Source organism: Microcebus murinus, chromosome 14, assembly GCF_040939455.1.
Source record: "Microcebus murinus isolate Inina chromosome 14, M.murinus_Inina_mat1.0, whole genome shotgun sequence".
Taxonomy (NCBI): Eukaryota; Metazoa; Chordata; class Mammalia; order Primates; family Cheirogaleidae; genus Microcebus; species Microcebus murinus.
Genome location: NC_134117.1, coordinates 43,109,182 through 43,124,859, shown reverse-complemented (window position 1 = coordinate 43,124,859; position 15,678 = coordinate 43,109,182). Strand labels below are relative to the sequence as shown.

Below are 15,678 nucleotides of genomic sequence, written 5' to 3'. Positions count from 1 at the left end.
CCCTTTACAATAGCATCAAGGAAAATAAAAGACCTAGGAATATATTTAACTAAGGAGGTAAAAGACCTCTCTACAGGGAGAACTATTAAACACTGAGGAAGGAAATAGCTGAGGAAGTAAATGGTTGGAAAACTATATCATGCCCCTGGGTTGGCAGAATCAACATTGTTAAAATATCTATACCACCCAAAGTGATCTGCTGATTCAATGCGATCCCTATTAAAATACCAACATCATTTTTCACAGCTCTAGAAAAAATAATTCTATACTTCATATGGAATCACAGAGGACCCTCTATACCAAAAGCAAAAAGAACAAATTGGGAGGCATCAATTTGCCAGACTTCAAGCTATACTACAAGGCTACATAACTAAATCAACATGGTATTGGCACAAGAACAGAGACATAGACCAGTGGAACAGAAAACTGGAACGCAGATATAAAACCTTCCTCATATAGCCATCTAAACTTTGACAAAGCAGACAAAAACATATACTAGGGAAAGGAATCCTCTTCAATAAATGGTGCTGGGAAAACTGGACAGCCACACTGAGAAGACTGAAACAGGATCTGCACCTTTCACCTCTCACAAAAATCAACTCAAGGTAGATAATAGATTTAAACCTAAGGCATGAAACTATAAGAATTCTAGAATGAAATGGTGGAAAAACTCCTATAGACATTGGCCTAGGCAAAGAATTTATGAAGAAGACCCCACAGGTAATCATAGCAACAACAACAACAAAAAATAAATGGGACCTGATCATATTAAAAAGCTTCTGCACAGCCAAGGAAACGATCATGAGAGCAAACAGACAACCTACAGAATGGAAGAAAATATTTGCATGCTGCACATTCAATAAAGGGCTGATAACTAGAATCTACATAGAACTAAGGAAAATCACCAAGAGAAAATCAAAGAACCCCATAAAAAGTGGGCAAGGAACATGAACAGAAAGTTTTCAAAAGAAGACAGACTAATAGCCAACAAACATGAAAAAATGCTCAACATCTCTAATTATCAGGGAAATGCAAATCAAAACCACAATGTAATATCACTTATCTCCAGTGAGAATGGCTTTTATCAAAAAGTCCCAATACAATAAATGTTGGCATGGATGCAGAGAGATAGGAACACTTATACACTGCTTGAGAGACTGAAAACTAGTATAACCTCTGTGGAAAGCAATATGGAGATACCTCAAAGAGCTAAAAGTAGACATACCATTTGATCCAGCAATCCTACTTCTGGGCATCCACTCAAAGGGAAAAAAAGATATTCTATAAAAAAGACATCTGCACTAGAATGTTCACAGCAGCACAATTCACAATCGCAAAGATGTGGAAACCACCCAAGCGCCAATCAATACATGAGGGGACTAATAAAATGTGGTACATGTATACCATGGAGTCCTACTCAGCCATGAAAAACAATCGTGATCTAGTGCCACTTGTATTATCCTGGATAGAGCTGGTGTCCATTCTAGTAAGCATCACAAGAATGGAAAAATAAGCACCACATGCACTCACCATCAAATTGGTATTAACTGATCAACACTTATGCACACATTTATTAGTAACATTCATCAGGTGTTGGGCACGTGGGGGTGGAGGGGATGGGTATATTCACACATAACGGGTGCAGTACACATGGTCTGGGAGATGTACAGGCTGGAAACTCGGACTCGGGTGGGGAAAGGCAATATATGTAACCTAAACATTTGTCATTTGTTTCCCCATAATATGCTGAAATTTAAAAAGAAAACAAAACAAAACAATAGACAGGGAGTGGAAAGAGTTGCCTGGACTCGGCTCAGGAATGAGCTGGAATAAAGACTAATTGAGTTCTCTGCAAAATTAAAAAAAAAAAAAAAAAAAAAGAGTAAATAAGAAGTGCTAGGAAAGGTTTTGGAGTTCCTGGATTTAATTTAAGGCAAATTAATCTGTTTCTTGGAAAAAATTCTGAGACAGCCATACAGAGCTTTTCCTTGGCTCTGTCAATGATTTGGTAGACAAAGGTTTCAACACATTATCTGTGGTTCTCAGACCTTACAGCCTATTGAACCATACCAACTACTTCACCAAATACACACACACACACACACACACACACACACGCACGCACACGCACACACGCACACTCATGCACACTGCTTTGGAGCTGTTAGCAGGGCTGTGCTGCCATCCTACCTCCCCAGTCAACAATTGGCTCCTGCCTGTGTGGGAAATCTGTCCTGTACACCAAGGATGTGGCCCTAACAGGAATTCCCAGAAAGGTGAAGGAGGAGGAGGAGGACAGTCACCTAAGCCAATCAGATCCATTTTAATCTACTCTGGGGATCCACACCTCTGCCAAATATAAGAATCTTGTTCTGTACTGTTTTTGGTACCATTAATCACTTTCTCCAGTTGTTTTCATCTCCCAACTGGGATGTCCTTTATGTATCTCAAGTGGAAGGAATTTCCTGATAAAGTTTCTTTTCCTCTTAAAAAACAGATGTTGTATCTCTTGTTGGGAGAATGTATAGAGGAAAGGACCCAGGACCAAGGCCTGAGACACTGGGACACTCCATCATTTAAAGGTGAAGCAGAGGCTCCAAAGTCATCAGAAAAGACTGGGGAGGCATGACTAGTCTGGGTGAAAGGAGACAAAAAGCAGATCATGGTAAGTGCAGCAGAGTGACCGCTGGACTTGACCACATGGAAGGCACTGGCAGGCGACCATATAATTTATTCTCCAAATGGTACATTTACGTTTTTTGAGATTAAAAGGGGATTTTTTGAGAATTACATTCGAGTAATTGGTATAAACAGAGATAACCAGGGAAAACTGAAATATTGATGACCTCAAAAAAGATATTAGGAGAAATTATCTAACTGTGCTATTTAAATACAGTAGCCATTGTCCACATGTGGCTACTGAACAGCTGAAATGAATCTAGTGTGACTCAAAATGTTCCATCAGTGTGAAATATATTACAGATTTCAAAGACTTTGTAAAATATCTCAAATAATTTTTATATTGATTGCATATTTAAAAGAAATATTTACGTATGTTGGGGTAAATAAAATATATTAGTAACATTTTTAAAGAGCAAGTGTTTGAAAGTAAAATATTCTTAGTGACAAAAGCTCATAATGGCCCACAACTTTATTTTTGTGTTAACTACTGATAGTTTCTATATCCTGTTTTAAACTCCCTATACTCTGGAAACATCCAAAAAAAGCCAAATGACTGTGCTTCATTAATCATTTCTGTTTATTAATGAATCTTCCATCTTAATGCTAAACTTCAATTCAACTAAGTAGTACAGTTGATTCTAATTGTGCAACATTAAATGAATAGAAAGGAAATAAAAATAGAAAAAGAGAAGCACAAAACAGAATTTATCTTGGGCTACAGACTGGACATCATTTACACCCCTGTACCTGGCACCAGCTGCCTGTCAGCTCCCTCACACCGTCAGTTGTGGAGAGCCCGGCCAGTGACCAGTGGACGTCTCCAGGCCACTACTGACACTGCGCTTGGGAATGAAAGAGTTGCCTGTGCTTTCTTGTTTAGACTCAGCCAACACCATGACTCCTCTTTTCAAATCTGAGACTCCTGAAAACACAGCTAACTTGATTGATGGTAACAACTGGCTGTTAGTGAGTGTCTCTATGCTTATCTGGATTGCCTTTCTTCAAGTACTCTTCAAATACTCCAAGCCACACGTTTCAGGATTCCCAATTTGTCAAAAACCCGGAAAGAAGGCATTAGGGCCATATCTTGTGATGACTGTGTCAATTCTTGTTTGTTTACCTATTTGTACAGCCTAGAAGTGTGAGTGCTGTTATAGACAAGACTCTGGACTCACGCTGAGTCTCTGCCACATTCGCTCAAAGCCAGAACCTCTGTGCTGTAAATTAAACTTGTTTTCTGTTTATGATAATTCAGCTCTACCTTATCAACTTGAAAAATCAAATCCTGCTCTTCACCTTTAGTATCTACCCACCGGACAGGGTTTTTGCAGTGGTACAAGATGCTAATTTGATCACACTTTTCTCAACTTCTTTCTTATGTCCTTGTCTTTTCCTTGCCACCTAGATGTTTGTGCTTGCATTACTCGTCCACGCATTCACTGCACCTACCTACTAGGTATTGGACACTCCACTAGGCATTAGGAAAGAAATAAAAAAATAAGGTACGATGTAACAGAATGCCTGGCACATGGCACTACAGAAATGTTTATTAAATGAACAAATATGGTCTCTGGCTTTTGGAGCTCAAATTCCACAGGGATAGACAGATATGCAGATAAATAATTACCCTTCAGCATGGCAAGTGCTAGAGTGAAAGCATGCATGAAACGCAGTAAGAAGAAGGAACTAAGTGGCCTGCTTCACTGGAAGAAACAGGGAAGGTGGCACGTGAATTATACCAAGCACCTGAAGTCACAGAGGCACTGGAGTGATGCTTCAACATCACGGCAAATCAACCAAACATGTTCTAAACTGAGTATATACCTCAAAGTATGAATAAAAGGCAAAACTCACTTGATTTGTTTTGCTTACGCTTAGGGCTGCCAATAGAAGCTGCAAATTCACTATGACTTGCGGGTCCTATTCCATTTCGGTCTCTCCAGTTATCAGATTCGCTTCCACTTCCCAAGTGCTCACGACTGTTGGACCGTGACAGGGACATTGATGAGCCCTGTGAACAGTCAAAGCCAGATAAAGAAATGTTTAATAAGGTGGGCTTCTCAGGGTGGGAGAAGGAAATAATTCACGTTGCAGCACTACCATTGACAAACCACTGCAGTTACCCATGAATGCCGACTGTGGCACTTGTCTACAGACTTCAGCCTCCAGCACCAAGGACACTTGGTAATATACATGGTGCCGTGTTTTTCCTGATCATGAGGGAGAGTTCTGAGAGCCCTCAGTATAAAGAATCCTTCCTATAAAATTCAGAAGAGTAGATGCTGAAGTATCTCAGTATTTTGGGGACGACAAAGCAAATCTTCAATCTGTTATAACAAAGATTCTTTGCCTCGTATCACACAAGAATGAATGGGGATGAGCTACAGCCAAGCTAGATCCAATGCTTTCCAAGGAGTTCTAGGCTAATAGAAGTTTTACAGGCTAATAAAACCTGAGGCTGGAGAGAAATCTGGCATTTCCCTGTGTTACCCTCCCCCTAACAACGATACAATCTCTCCAACAAATTAGATACCTGGAATAACTTACCTTTTTTAATTCTCCAAAATAAAAATAATTTAAAACATCTCCAAGTATGCATTGAGCTTGCACTTATTCATTCCTTTATTCTTTTATTTAAGCACCATATTATAGGCACCCCGCTTTGCACTACCCAGAGTATTAAAAGTCAAGAATCTCTGATTTGCAAAGTTTTATGTTCACTGGGTAATGTCAAGAGAATCTTTTACTGTTCACATTGATAAACTCACTCAATTTCATCTTGCAACAACAGCATAACCACAGTTGACCATATTCTCCTTTAAACACTTTCTTCTTTAGGGCATCATGATACCCTAGTCCCCAGGTTTCCCACTGCCCTCACTGGATGTTTTGTAGGATATTCCTCCTATTAAGTATTTCCTATTCTAAATGTCAGAGTACCCTGGGGCTTGGTCCTAGGATCCCTTCACCTCTCTCTGTTCAGTTTCTTGTTAGGTAATCTCTACCTCTTTCAAAGTCTGACAGCAGTGCCCTACTTCCAGATTTGACTTCTCTGGTGAAATTTAATTTAAATCATAAACATGCCAACTGACACCTCCATTTTACTGCCTGACAGGCATCTTGAACTTAACATGCTTGAAGTTGAGCTGTTGGGTCACCTGTCCCCTCAGCTCTCCTCGAACCTATTCCTCTCTGAATGCCTGAGTGCCAGCAAGTGACTCCACTGCTCACCTAGCTGCCCCAGCCAAAAGTCTAAGGCTTACCCTTGATCCTCCTTCCCGCAACACACCCCAATGCATCAGCAAGTTCTATCAGTGGCATTTGGAAACGAACTCCAAATCTGCCCACTTTTCTCCATCTCCACTACTGTCACCAACTGTCTCCTTAATGGCTATCTTGATTCTACTCTTGCCACCTTTCCCCCTAAAATCCATTTTCCATAAAGTAACAAGATTGATTATTTTTACATGCAAATTAGAACAGATCTTGCTTCTGTGTAAAATCTTGTAATGAGTTTGCACTTTACCTTACCTCATGTGCTCATGTGCTCCAAAACTGAGAGGCTCCAAAACTGAGCCTCTGCCTCTCTCCAATCTCATCGCCAGTGTGCACCTACCCTATCCTCCTCTTGTTCTCCAAACTCACCAGCTAGCTCTGCCTTTAGGATGATCATGCCAGAATTTCCCTGGCCTAACACTCTTTCCCTAGATCTTCACAAGGTTGGCCTTTTCTTATCATGCAGGTTTTAGTTTGGATGTCATCCTGCTCATAAGGCCTGCTTTACAACTACCCAATCTAAAGTAGCCTTGGTTTCGCATTTATCAGAGATTGTATCACCTAATGCCTTCTTGTTTACTTGTGTTGTGTTCCTGTCTACCTACCAGAAAGTAAGTTCTATCCACAAAAGCAAGAACCTTGTATTCGCTAGTGCATAGAATTGTGCCTGGGACACATAAGGTGCTTAATATTTGTGGAATTACGGAGTAAATCCCAAAGATTCTCTTCCCTCCATCTGTGGAATGCCTTTGCTGAATTTTGGGATTGGATATAAGGAAATAAAGGCTCCTGATGCCAAAAAATGACTTTTCCAATGGAAATATCTTTAATATTTATGTATTTAATAAAATATCTAATATTTTCACTCTTAGATTTGTAAAATTTAAAATAATCAGATACCCTCATTACTTCTTAGTGCTGGGGGAAGTTCAAAACCATCCTTGATTTCCAATGCAGGTTTTTATTTGCTCTGGAGAGTATGTGACCATTACTTATGCTTTTAAGAGATAGACGGCAAAAAGACAAGGAAAATCCCAAACCTCTTTGTAGCTTTGTTGAGGTGACAGAGATACTGCAGGTCAAAGCAGCTTTTTGTTTGACTTTTGGTGTCCCTATATAATATCAAGGAAACAGGGTCATATTTTTGAGTCTTGGAGAAAACAGTAAAGCTTGAAAGTGCCTGCTTCTTATCTAAAGGAGCTCTTTGAAATGAGTTAATTTCTCAAAGGTACCCTAAAACTGGAAAAAAAACAGCTCAAGTCTAGCTTCTCAATGACACTGAACATAGAGTTTGAAGTACCAAATTCTTGCCTCAAGCAAACTTGCTAGAGCAAGAAACCCTTGGTCCCTGGCACATCAAGTGTGCAGCTCTCACCTGTCAGGACCTACTGGCCGAACATGCTGCTTCTTATAGATCAGCATTCTCCTTGTTGATTTCGTTTTATTTTTCTTTGCAAAAAGAGTAAGGAAAAGAAGAGTGTTTCTAGCCACCATCCAAATAAAAAATATTAGTGCTATAAGCATAGATGTGGTTCTTTTGGTTTTTGGTGTTTTTTTGTTTTTGTTTTTGTTTTGTCTCACTCTGTTGCCTGGGCTAGAGTGCCATGGTGTCAGCCTAGCTCACAGCAACCTCCAACTCCTGGGCTCAAGTGATCCTCCTGCCTCAGCCTCCCGAGTAGCTGGGACCCCACGCATGTGCCACCATGCCTGGCATATTTTTTTCCTATATATTTTTAGTTGGCCAATTAATTTCTTTCTATTTTTAGTAGAGACAGGGTCTCTCTCTCTTGCTCAGGCTGGTTTCAAACTCCTGACCTTGAGTGATCCGCCCACCTCGGCCTCACAGACTGCTAGGATTACAGGCTTGAGCCACTGTGCCCGGGCCTATAAGCATAGATATGGTTCTTTTAATAAATTCGTTCTTTCTACTTTTCCCCAGGTGCTTCCCCATGTCCTAATCCATACAAGTGACCCTTACTGACTGTTTTTACTCTTTCTGAGCCATGGAAGAAGGTAAGGAAAGGTGTGCACATGCAGGTAGTAACTGCTGCAGAAAATCAGAGAATGAATTCTATGTGAGGGGCCCTTGCCCTCCATCTCAAAGGATTTGGGATGGATTCGGAAAAGTTCAAGTCCTACATATCAGGGAGAATCTATTGTAGAACATCATTCCTAAAGAAAGCTTGATTATATCTCTCCATCAGTAGCATTTAAAGGGGCAGTGAAGAAAAGCAGATTACAAGTGAATGCCCATGCTCTGATCCAGCTGGTTCTACTTGCTCCTTCCCCATCTTTCAATGTGAATGGGCAGCTAGACACTAACCAGGATGGTGGAGCAGGCTAGCCCACCATATCCAAAGCATGGAAAGCCACAGGGCTTTCTGCCCACAGAAAGTAGTCTATCCACTCTTGCAAAGTGCTAGAACAGAAGAGCCTTTCTGGTTCCTATGCCCATTTCTGCCATCGTGCCCCTTAGTGTTATGTCCCTTTGCAGCAGTTTCATGAGAGATGCCTGCATCACAACTTTATGAGATACTTGCTGAAAACGCAGGTACTTGATATTCCCTACCTGCAGAGTAAGATCCTGGAGGCAGAATCTGCATTTGTATCAAGCTCTCCAAGTGACTTTTATGCCCATAAAAGAAATGGCAACATGGCTGTAGATCAGCTACATGTCACCTTTTGCTATGGAATCTCTTGGGTTAAATCATTAAGAAGAGCAGTATGAGGACATTTTTATAAAAATTAACTCAATTCATCTCTCTGACATTTACTGACCGTGACCTTGACTAAGACGCACAACCATTCTGGGGCCCTCTTTCCTCACTGGGAGTTTGTGGGGATAGAATAAACTTTTGGAAGAAAATCCACCTTATAAACCACAAAGAACTAAATGAATGTGATTTAAGATAATTACTACTAATTCATTATGTGTTCATAAAATACCCTAAGGTATCTTTGGATATAAAAAGCATGAATAGCTTGAATGTGCAGTAGTACCTCCAATGAGCCTTTGTGTACATAATCTCATCTTTCAGCAGGCCCTGGTTTTCTGCAGGGCAAAGTTCTCCAATGGAAATAGTAATAGCAGCTCGATAAGTAATTACTAAGAATTTACCATGCACCATGCTAAGCACTGGACGCCCTCCCTGATGCCCTTCTCAGTATAGTCTGAAGGTGAAAACAGGCTCAGAGGAGTGAAGTCACTCACCAAAGCTACACATTTGGTCGGCGGTGGTCAGCAGACCCCACGGCCCCTGCACTTCAGCAATACATTACTGAAAGAATCATCATTTTCAACTTGTCAAACTGTTGGTCTCAGGGAGCAGAACTCAATGAGCATTTCAAAAGCTAAATATTTCATCTCTGAAACTACAGAACACAATCAACAACCTAACACTTCACTCTGCAAAATGCAAGGGTGAGTGAAAAGGACAACCATAGGGTGTATCAGCAGAAAGTCTAAAGATTAGCACAGCAGTGTTATGGTCTCTGCTAACAGAAGGAGATGTTTATTTTCTCTCAGCCGCTGTAATGGCAGAAAGAGGAGGATACCTCCCAGGGCCTCGACATTTTTCATAATGGTCCGTGTATGCTCGCTGCTGAAGGTAATTTCAATCTCTAAATGTAGCCTGCCAGGTTGCTGCTGTAACTCTAACAATGCAATTCATAGGAGACCGTTCTTTTTCGTATTTCAATAGTACTTGCTTTTCCACTTACTCCAAGAGACAAAGAAAAAAGCAGCATGTTTGCTTTTGCCTTTCATCAACAGCCTAGTTTATTACAAAGAAAATGGGTGGAGAAAAGGAGGTCAATCGACAAATGCTAGTTGTCAGACTAACAATTATGAAACCCTTAACCGGTATTTGTTTTTCAGCCTACGGTGCTCTGGTTGAGCACTGTGATTCTTGGACTCATCGTCCGCGTCCACTCTAGGTCTGCCTGGCGCGTGTGCGCATGCGTACGCTCTCTCCAGCCCCCACCCCCACTCCCAGGGGTTTACAGCCAAAATCGGAGACTCTCAAATGGAAAAGTCCTGCTTGGTGAGTCACGTGTAGCCTGGCTGAGGAGTTTGGAACCCTGGATTCCTCCTCCAAGTGGTAAGAATGCCAGCTTCCCAGTCTCACCCTGAGCAGTGCAGCCAACATCTGGGAAACATAAAAATTCTGGAGCTCTTGTTTGAGATACTTCCTGCTGTGTTCTTGGCATGTCTGAACACAGTGAATTTTTAACTCATATCTGAAAACCTGTTTTTGTTGAATATTTGCCTTTTCCCCCTATGGTGGCCTTGCTAGTGATACCCTTGGATAAAAGAACTCTTTATCCATTTTCCTGGACTATTACTTCGCCTTTCTCTTAATCTCAGCCCTATTCTATCATTTATGACACACCCCACCCCCCAACAAAAACACACGTCCAAATCTACAACTCAACAACTAATCAACAACTTCGAGGGAACATACATAAAAGACCATAATATATATGATTGTACTGATTTTATAAAAATATGTTACAGGAATAGAAATAAGAAATTATCACTAATTGCTTTCCCTTGTGTACATAAAAAATGGGGGAGCATGACTGTTTGCTTTTGCTGAGAGAACAGAAAGGAAAAATGGGTTGGGGTGTGACTCTACAAACCTCGTATGTGGTTGTCATTGTGGGTTTATAGGACACATGGTTGGCCCTTCTCAGCTCCTTGATAGTTTCAGCCGGCATGGATTTAGAAAACCCCAGGCCACTCCAGGTATTTGTGGGTGTTCTGACCTCCGTCACCACTGGTTTCTTTAACATAGCTTTGGAAAACAGAATATATTAATAAAACAAATGCCTGGTACATTTAACGTATTATGTAAATAAAATACCAATGATAGGCACTGCTTCTTTGATATATGTGAAGAAATTATCACTGAATGTTATTTCTTAACACAAAATGCCTAAAATGTGTTAATAAAACATTTTAACTAAAGTAACAATAAATGAAAAAATGCTACATGATTTCTTAATTGATCTAATGCTAACTTATTCAACAGAATAATATCCAATCTAACAGAATTTATACAACCTGAACCCAAACATTTTGTTTTTTTTTTTTAAGGAGTGTCCAATTTCTCAATTCAACATGAGTAGTCAAAAAACTATTTATGAATGTATTAAAAAGCAATCAAAGTATAAATCATTAGTGTATCATATACCTTTGGTTGCTAATAGCTTCTTTTGTTCATAGTCAAATGCCTGAAAATGGAACAGAAAGAAAATATTTTTATTGTCAGTCTTTCCAAATGTCATGCCAATACTCCACAGTTAGAGATAGACATAGATTTCAACTGTATCCTCTGCATCTGCCTGAGACACATGCTAAGCTTTGCACCATAATGTGACAGAAATCCGATGTAAGTCTGATAAATTTAAACGTGTTTTCAAAACTAATAAATTAGAATAAATTACCGCTTCTGACTTTAAATCATGGCACTGACAAGAGTTAGAGTTTTTCCTTCAAAAAGAAAAAAAAAACATCTTATTCACCATAAATATGTAGCACATCAGGGCCAATATCTGCTAGATAACCTCATAATGGTTATGCTAAGTTTCAAAATAATACATTACCAAAATGCTGTCAGGTATCTATTGGCCCCCTTTGTGTCTCAAAATCCCCTCTGCATTTAGGTAAGCATGGCTTGAAGTGGTTTGATGTCAAGGCAACTGAAGAAATTATTTAGCCGAAGTGGCATAGGCTTTGCTTTTGAAGTGAAATAAATGTCTAGCTTTAATCTATAATGGTGTTAAACAATGCAATAAGGTTAAATCTAGTTACTTTTTATCTCACAGGACAGGATGGCACCATTTATTCCCTTTGCACTGAATGAGTAACTATGATGCAGCCAGGTCTACGTAGATACCAAGACAGGTCTTTCTGAAGAAAGGAGTGCAGATACAGCTACATCTCCAATTCCATTTGAGTGTTATCAACTCTCCAGCTTAAGAACTAACTCAGATTTGATTTAAGCACGTCTCAAAGGCCCACCAGGTCAAGAACCAGTTGGCAAGAGCTCTCTAACCCTTCTCCCAGGAAGATTACACCACGTAACTTATGGTCTGAAACAGGACACTTCTGAGAGTGAAATGTGCCGTGCATAATAATCAGGCCAGGATAATAAAAGTAAACAGGGGCTGTCCCAGACAAATCAGGATGTGCGGTAACAAAAAACACGGCCATAAATCAGGAGAGCCAGATTTTTAGATAACAGTTTGATGGTGTTTTTGAAACCCTAGGACTAAAAGGGCACTGGGAATTAAAATCAACTTTTAATTATTAATATCTAAGGGCAAGGGGTGGGGAGAACCTAAATTCACTTGTTCAGTAAATATTTATGGAGTGTCTACTGGTTAAAGAGACTGTGCTGAGCTCTGTGGAAGAATACAAAATGAATCAAAAATAATCTACGGCCTCAATGACTTACAGTCTTAGGAGGGTTGAGAAAGGGAAATAACTATAAAATAAATTAGGAAGTGAGATAAGTGTGAGAAGACAGCTGGAGATATAGCACTCCAAGACCGATCAGGAGACAAAGATCATTTTCAGCCAAGGAAAGCAGGGAAGTCTTCAGGCTTCTCCCTGCCAATGCTCAGTGACTATTATCATTGATTTCTTAGTGATTTTCAGAGTCAGCTATTCACTAACAGGACAAATACATCTATATAACTTGCAAGTCTATCATCAAGAACATTTCATCCACCCCAAAGGAAAGAAACATAAAATTGGGTTCACTGAAGATATAAACCTTATGCAAAAGACTATAAGAACCACAAGACAGACAAAAACCATAAAGGGTTATAAAGGGGATCTGATATTTCCTAATGAGAGAATTTTGATTTATTTTAACTGAAAATTCAGAGAAAATGTAATCAATGTCTTTTTTTAAAAAAACACTGATACATTATAAAGGCCATGGCTTTTGTAAAAACATTCATCTAAAATCTCATGAAAATATTCAAATGCAAAGGATTAAAACACAGACAGGAAGGACTGAACTGGAGTTTGCACTGAAATTGCAGTAGCATAATTTAGTTCCATGAGTTAGTTTCCTTGACACATCTATGGCAGCATTTTTGTTTCTAGCATTTTATGAAAAGTTTTCCTCTTTTTTAGAGGTGGAATGATGAGGGTGATAAATCTCTTAACTGTGAAATAGGTAGGTCTACCCCGTAATTCTGGTTCTAAAATTAAATGTTTATAGGAATCTCTAAAACAGAAAGCACAAAATCCTTATCTTTCATATTTGTGACCCATACGGACAACAGATTTTGGAGTTTCATGGACAATAGTCTATTTGAATAATTAGCCTAATACTTTGAAAATGGATACAGAGAAAGTCCCTATTGCAGAAATTGTTTAAAATAATCATAAAAGTATGAACTAACACAATCATCAATATTCAGCATCTATTTTCAAATAAGTAAAACTTCACATTATTTTCACAACTATCTTTAAATGGCACCAAATTTATCATCTCCATTTCAGACAGAAGAATATTATATCTATTTATCCAAGACTATGTCATGAGGCGGTAAAACTTAGTAGCACAGTCCCTCACATTCGTCTAAAATTTTTTCAAGTAACAGATGAATAATGCTATTTGCATAAGACATAGTGACACAGCTCATTTTGTACCATTTTTAATGTCATATTTTAAAGAACTCTTCTCACTTAAGCTAAATTTAATATTTCATTTTTAATGTTTATAGCAAACTACTGTGTGTGTGTGTGTATATATATATATATATTTCATTTTGAAGGGATTACAGAAGGAAAACCTAATTTCTGCACTACTGCTGAACACGCACTGAATTCTCTATACCCTAACCCAAGCACCCTATGTTTGAATGACTTTTCCTATTTTATTACCTTTACCTGCATGTTGACGTATGATGACCGTTGAGCAAGGTGGGCCCTTTCGGAGTTTTGCTGGGCAGCTGCCGCCCTCTCTGCGGCTCGCTCACTCCCTGGAGCCTTCTTGTCAGCCAAAGGGCTTTCTGCAGCACTCAGTTCAGGGTCTGAGAGCAACCTGTCAGTGCTGCTGTGAAACAGAGTTTGGAATTTAACACTCCAGTATACATTCAAATGTACTCAATGTTTCCCATGTGCCAGATTTACTAGGCATGTTTACCATTGCCAACTATTTATATCTCATTTAATCCTTGTAACAATGCTACCATGTAGGCACTACCATCATACTCATTTCACAGATGTGAGAAGTATCTTGTCCAAGCTCATACTTCCAGTGTAAATACTAGAGCTCAAATTTGAACCCAGGCATCGTGACTCTAGGACTAGAGCTTGAAACTATTTCATGATATATATTTATACACATTATACATATAGCATATATGATATATTGCATATAATACAGGTGGAATAATTATACAGACAAGATTTCTATTATACATCAAGGAAACATCAATGACTCATGCGTGAGTCAATCTGAAGGCATGCCAATGATGCAATTCATGTGTGTGAAATATGCATATGATATTAATAACAAATAAAGGTAGCAGATAAATATTCTCCAGAGAGGGTTTAGGGGAATGGGTAGAGCATGAAAGTGTTTCCTATAATGGAGGCTTCTGAAGCGGTTCGTTATTGTCTTTGGAAAGAGAAGCAGCTGGAGTTCATTTGTGTTTGGCTGAGAAATGCTGAGAGTAGAGAGGCATCTCTCCTTCTTAAACTAGAATTCTCTTTCCATCAATAAAAATCTCTTTAGGTACACCTCTTTTTTGATGCATGTAACACATGACACATACAGAACACATGCACCCCAAGTTCAAATAAAATTGTACGTTAGGCTCAAATAAAAATAGGGATACACAGTATCAATCAAAGAGCTGAATTTATTCATTAATTCATGATTTTATTCATTCAACTATTCAGCTGTTGCGCCAGGGGAATTTAGAATAATTTAGAAAGGACTATTGTAATATACAAAGAGGAACAATGAACTTTGGTTGACAAATGTAGACAGAGGCTTCACTGAGGACATCTGAACTGGGAACTAAAAGGTATCTGCAAATTCACTGCTGCTAAAAGCCAGGAGAAGAGCACATGCAATTCAGATTTGTGGTGGTTCTTAAGCCACATTGTGACAAGATCCGATTTATGTTTCCAGGATTATTTACTGGAGCAAAATAAAAGACAGAGCAAGCTGATCAGAGACTGGAGGCAGAGAGACCATTCTGAGGGCTACAGCTTAATCCAGATGAAGATGATGAGAAGGTTCAGAACATACTCAGTGATGAAAGGAATGAGTATATACTTCAAATGCTTCAGTAGTTAGAGGAAAGCACAATCATTTCTCTAACCTGTACTAAACAACATTAATTTTGAGTATCAGTGTCAAGTAAAGAAAAACACAGATAAAACTGAAATAGACAAAATGGGAATAATAATGATTAACCAAATTTATAAAACAAAATGGATTTTAGTATGAAAGGGAGGAAATATGAACATATATGCTAATCTTTGCATAAGGACACTCTGTAAGGATATGCAATGAATTAATAAGACAGCAGAAGAAATTAGGTGGATGGGGTAGGTGAGACAGTGAAAGGACAAACCTCTCATTGTAGAGATTGCCCAAAATAAATGGAAAAAGAAAACAGTGAGGATGCCACAACGCATAACTGTGCTATGGTAAGAGAGAGTTATATTTGATACAATTTATG

General features: G+C 39.1%; 1 protein-coding gene across 4 annotated transcripts in view; it reads right to left on the bottom strand.

The window, feature by feature from the left end:
• Window positions 1-15,678, bottom strand: part of BICC1 (BicC family RNA binding protein 1) — a 261,401-nt gene that overhangs the window by 16,064 nt on the left and 229,659 nt on the right. For 3 of the 4 annotated variants that reach the window (XM_012762828.2, XM_012762830.2, XM_076010008.1), the window contains 4 exons: window positions 13,871-14,036; window positions 11,154-11,193; window positions 10,600-10,754; window positions 4,537-4,693 (listed from right to left, as the gene is read on the bottom strand). In XM_012762828.2, coding sequence (XP_012618282.1) covers window positions 4,537-4,693; window positions 10,600-10,754; window positions 11,154-11,193; window positions 13,871-14,036 — 518 coding nt within the window. The remainder of the gene's footprint in view (window positions 1-4,536; window positions 4,694-10,599; window positions 10,755-11,153; window positions 11,194-13,870; window positions 14,037-15,678) is intronic. The other variant, XM_012762829.2, reaches the window with a different exon arrangement.